Genomic DNA, 5,700 nt, shown 5'->3' with positions numbered 1-5,700 from the left:
TTCATTTTCTTTTGACTGCACCTCGAATAAATTTGAATTGCCAATTAATTGGAATAGTTTGAATAGTTTGAGAAATTCCCATTATTTATTCAAGTGTTTGCATTGAATCATTTAAATAGTTTGCCGAAGAAAAATTTTGATTAAAATTTCAAAGTCAATTTTCCCACTGTTTACTTTAAAATGATTCGAAACAGTTTATTGCTAATATTGTTGGTCATCTCAACTGCTGGCATCTCAATTGCTGCGGATAAAGCTGCCATGAATGAATCCTGCTTCTGTAGGTACAAATACCGCCCAGAGTGTGGTGCAAATAATCTTTCTTACGACAACGAATGTTTACGCAAGTATGATAATGTTAAACTCAAATCCCGTGGAAGATGCCCTGGCGATGAAATTTCTACGACTACCATGATGTCATTGAGAGAAAGAAGAAAATTATACTTTCCAAATGGTCGAAAGTCCAAGAATAAAGTCATGATGTAATCAAATGTGGAGTAATAAAGCTCAAGCCACATTTTGCATTTTAACTTCATTAAATCGTATTTTTAATATAAAAAATTATGAAAACTAAAAAAATGAAATGTATCTTCAAAACCATTGAAGATCAATAAATGGAAACTTCAGCCGTATGAAATATCGTTTTTCTAACATCTTTATTTATTCTCCGAAATCGTTTGTCAATGTTTTATGCCGCTGTTTGAATCTAAGCCAGTAGATGAAGCTAAGGCTGATTTACAAAACAAAATGGATTCAACATGCATCTGTACAATTTACTCTGTTATCGGCAAATCGACGAGTCAAACAAAAATCAAATCACATGCAAACACAGAGAACACATGAAATATATTCTATGGGTGAGATTGAGAGTAGTGTATGTTTCATTGACTTTGTTACGAAAGAGAAGAGCAAGTTTCTGTCGACTTAACAATGGTTAAAAGCGAGTATGTTCGTTTTTAGCGGGTGCTCGCGGTTTTTCACGGTTTTCACGGAACTGATAAGAGATAACAACTTGGTGTCTTCGGCAAAGTTGTAGCACTCGATTTCTTCTATAACATTGCTGAAGTCAGTTATCTCTCATCTCTCATCAGTTCCGCGAAAAAAATATTAGAGTATAAGAAAAAAAAAGTTCTATATAAAATTTGCTTTTTTAGTGCGCGATTTGCGCGCAACTGATAAGAGATAAGAGATAACTGTTTTCAGCTTAGTTATAGAAGATCTCGAGTACTACAACTTTGTCCAAGACACCATGTTGTTATCTTTTATCAGTTGCGCGAAAACCATGAAGACCGCGGAGGCCAGACGGTACTACAACATACTCTACTTTAACGCCAACAGAATCATCAGAAAACATACTCGCCTTTTCAAAAATATAAATCGAAGAAAAAACATACTCCACTCTCAATCTCACCCATAGATATAGATCAGTAGTAATTATAAAAGAAGAATCAATGCACGATCATTGAACGAGTTGATGTAGCAATATAAAAAACCGTTTGACGAAATCAAAAAGTTGATGTCAAATACTGTTTAGATTTTTTGATCTTTTTTTTTCAACCCGTGGCAAAGTCGTTTAATTTTTTCTTCTTTTGAGTTAATAGATCAATCATCAATAATTTCCAAGGAATATTCATTCATATTTTATCCAAAAATTGTACCTGGTTATTTCAGAAAATGTTCTAGTACCCATTTCCATTCCATAAACCACAATTGTCGTTTGAAACTTTTTCAACTCATTCTGAATTGAGAATTTATTTAAAAAGATCTTGGTTTTTAAAGAAGAAGTACAATATCCTCTGTTTTCCACAGAGCGTGTTTTGAGCTGACGTCAGCAGCACTAACTAACGTCAGCTGCTGATATTAGCTGCTGACGAGTATGCGTTGCGTTGTTTTAACGCATTTGCAGTACAAAATTCATATTCCTCTCTGGATATCAAGTCAAATATCATATTCTCTTCATTGATATCCAGATTTTTGCACTCCAGATGCGTTGAAACAACGCAACGCATACTCATCAGCAGCTAATATCAGCAGCTGACGTTAGTTAGTGCTGCTGACGTCAGCTCAAAACACGCTCTGGTTTTCCAATTTATTTTTACTTTTCATGTTTACCTACTGAACATTTTGCTTACGTGCCAATTTCAATCGATTGTTTTTAATTTTGGGTCAATTTATTTACGTGCTAACTCGCCTTTTGACTCAACTCACCCTATTTTAATCAAAGATTTATGACTTTGTTTATGTGTCAATGCGATGATTGCCACCTGAAGTTGTATTCTGAATGCACGATTTTTTTTCTTGTATAACCTTTTGGGTATAGTAAAATATACGGTCATGGTCAACTATGAGTTTGTTCCAGAATTGTTTAACCTATATTTAGATTTTGTCAATACAGTATTGGGTCAATTCGAAAGTTTCCGCCGTTTTTTTTGTGTCTAAAAATACATTTATTGCAAAATAAATTGAAAATGTACATTAACCAATGTATTCGCCATCGTTAACTATGACTCCCCGCCATCTTTCTGGCAGCTTGTTGATTCCTCGCTTGAAGAAGTCCTCGTATTTTGAGGTTATGTAGTCATCAACTTATTTTCGCACTTCTTCCTCATTTTGAAAGCGTACTTCAGACAGGGCAATCTGCATCGATCGAAATAGATAGTAGTCGCAAGGAGCAAGGTCTGGGAAGTACGCGGGCTGATCAAGCCGATCCCAACCGAGCTGCTCTACCTCATTTTTAACGATTGTTGCACGATGTGGCTTAGCGTTGTCATCGTGGAACAAAACATTGTGGTGTTTTCGAGCTATTAATGGCCGTTTTTCATCCAATGCATGAGCCGAATCATTCAATTAGCGTCGATAGCGTTCCTTATTAATCGTTTGATCTGGTTTTAGCAGCTCATAATACACGACTCCTTTCATATCCCACCAGATGCACAGCATAACCTTATCGCAATGAATATCTCGTTTTGGCTGGGATGGCGCCGGTTGGCCGAGATCAACATACGCTGCTTTACGCTTGGGGTTCTCATAATAAACCCATTTTTCATCGCCGGTAACAATCCGATACAAAAAACTGTTTCTTTTGTGCTCTGCAAGATGTTTTGTGCATATTGCGATTCGTGCTTGAAGTTGCTCTTCAGACAGTTGATGTGGAACCCATTTTCCCAGCTTCCGAATCTTTCCCATGGCGTGCAAATGTCTGAAAATGGTTGTTTGGCCGACGTTTAACTGCAATGCAAGTTTTTTTTGCGTTTGGGTTGGGTCTTCATCCAATAATGCTTGCAAATCGACATCTTCAATCGTTTCTGGCCGACCTGAACGTTCTTTGTCTTTCAAGTCAAAATCACCACTTTTGAATCGATGAAACCATTCTCTGCAGCTTCGTTCCGATGGAGCTTGCTCGCCATAAGTATCTGACAGCATTCGATGAGCTTCAGCGGCAGTTTTCTTTGAATCAAATAAGAAAAGAAGGGCCCCTCGAAAAAACACCTTATCACGATCCATTTTCAATCGATTCAAAAACAATGACGCAGAACGAAAAATGAATCTTTCTGCTCTGAGTTAGATTGCTAAACGTCACATCTACAAAATGCAATTGGATTCACTTGTCAAGCTACGCTCAGTTACAAGTGGCGACATTTAAATGTCAGCGGCGGAAACTTTCGAATTGACCCAATAGTTCGATCATTAATCGATGATTTTAGAGTCATTTTTGTGGCTTCTCCACTCGCATTCAATTTCCATTGTAGAAGCTCACTTGTCAAAGTTCAAACATCGTTGCAAACATATGGAAGTGGAGGAAATGACGCCAAGCTACACGAGGTTATTTGAATGACTTTGACGTCATTGGTTCTGTCAGTTGTTTCTGCTTTGATTGAATTTGTTCAGATGTTGATAGAATATCAACGATGCATATCTGAGGTGTGCTAATGCAGATGGAATCACGAAAATAATTCGTTAAGTCCATGGGGAATCCCACGGATTCACCGCGCAATCGGAAAATGCATTTAAATAGCCACATGAAACCGTGTCTACGGATCAGTTTTGCGAACAATTCAATACTCGAAAGTCAATCCGAATAGATATCATACAAATAATCGTGAATTTGAAATAAATTCAAAAACTCAATCGAGAAATTGAATAAAAAATGAGCAAAATAGTTTTGATCATTGCAATTGCTGCTGTGGTGGTGCATGTGGCGGATTCAGCATCCAGGGGATGTATTTGTACCCGTGAATATCGTCCTATATGTGCATCCAATGACGTTTCGTACTCCAACAATTGCTTATTTGAATGCGAAAAGAGGAACAACGATCAATTACAGATTCGATTCTATGGCAAATGTAATGAACTGTTCAGCAGGAATATTCAATCAATGAGTGAAGACTCGAAAATCGAAGAAGAGAATTGCATTTGCACACTAGAGCTCTTTCCCGTGTGTGGCAGCGATAGTCAAACCTATTCAAACGAATGCATGCTGAAATGTGAACAACTCAAACGAAACGACCTCACTCTGAAGTACCTTGGTAAATGCGGCAGCCCATTACGAGTCCACAACCAAGAAGTGACAACGTATTCAAATGACGAACAATGCGCCTGTACATTCGAATATCATCCAGTTTGCGATTCAAATGATCAAACTTTCACAAATGAGTGTGAATTCGATTGCAAAAAGAAACGCAACATACAATTGACTATCAAATATCGCGGAGAATGCAAAATGGCTGCTCTAACACAACCATTGCCAACAGATTGCATTTGCAATTTCATGTATCAACCGATTTGTGGAAGTGATGGTCAAACCTATTCAAATGAGTGCATTTTGAACTGTGCCAAGAGAAGAAATACAAACCTGGAAGTGAAACATCAAGGACAATGTCATGGTGGCGATACTTTTGCAGCGAAAAACGTTCAAAAAACTGTTATACTGAAAAGATCATGCATTTGCCCAGCATTGTACAATCCAGTTTGCGGAACCGACAACAAAAATTACTCAAACCAATGCTTCCTTGGCTGCGCACAAAGAATAAAATCCAACTTAACCATGAAACACTCTGGAAAATGCAATGAAATCTAAAAAATAAGGCAGAAATGGGGAAGCAGGTGTTTTGGGTCGTTAAAAATGTTTGAATCAGGGAAATATTTAGATTGTTAGCATATTTATTGCAAGTTTATGCGAATGACGAAAATAAAGCAAAATACTTTGAAATGTTAAACTTAATGTCTTCTTTTCGATCAAAAAGGAGTTAAATTTTTTTGAAATTTTAGATTCACCATCAACATTGGAAGTGATCTTTAATTTCAACTAAAGCTTGAGCCAACTAACTAGTTGGCAACTAATTGGCTCACTCGGTATATTCAATGTGCAACAAGTTTTGCCGTGTGATCGATAACACTGTGTGTTTATTCTCGTCGATTTGCATTCGATATTTGAAAACACGTAAATGCTTCGCGTAACCTATTAAGTGGACAATTTTAATCATGGCCAATGTTGAGTATGCTTCGATTGCCATAAATTTCGATTCTACTATGAGCCTATCCCGTGTGCAAATAAAATGACTAACAGTTACTCAGTTGTATGTAACTGTATGTAGTGATACACAACTAAAGCTGGCTAAGTTGATTGAAATCATGCGTTTTGTATGGAGACAATCACGTTTAGTTATTCTTTCAGTCAGTCGACTAATTTGGGACATTTTGACT

General features: G+C 37.0%; 1 protein-coding gene across 1 annotated transcript; it reads left to right on the top strand.

Moving 5' to 3' along the window:
- The first annotated feature begins 3,993 nt into the window (after positions 1 to 3,993).
- Positions 3,994 to 5,160, top strand: LOC129571614 (serine protease inhibitor dipetalogastin-like). The gene has a single exon (XM_055451433.1). It carries the CDS (start codon positions 4,145 to 4,147, stop codon positions 5,072 to 5,074), a length of 930 nt encoding a protein of 309 aa, XP_055307408.1. The 5' UTR covers positions 3,994 to 4,144; the 3' UTR covers positions 5,075 to 5,160.
- Positions 5,161 to 5,700: the final 540 nt, after the last annotated feature.

Source organism: Sitodiplosis mosellana, unplaced genomic scaffold (genome assembly GCF_009176505.1).
Source record: "Sitodiplosis mosellana isolate CC-2019 unplaced genomic scaffold, AAFC_SMos_1.0 Smas_scaffold_2978, whole genome shotgun sequence".
Lineage (NCBI taxonomy): Eukaryota > Metazoa > Arthropoda > Insecta > Diptera > Cecidomyiidae > Sitodiplosis > Sitodiplosis mosellana.
This window is presented reverse-complemented; position numbering and strand designations above follow the sequence as displayed.

Bases quoted from the DNA above. Each gene is read 5' to 3' on its own strand.
- LOC129571614 (XM_055451433.1), top strand. From the start codon at position 4,145: ATGAGCAAAATAGTTTTGATCATTGCAATTGCTGCTGTGGTGGTGCAT.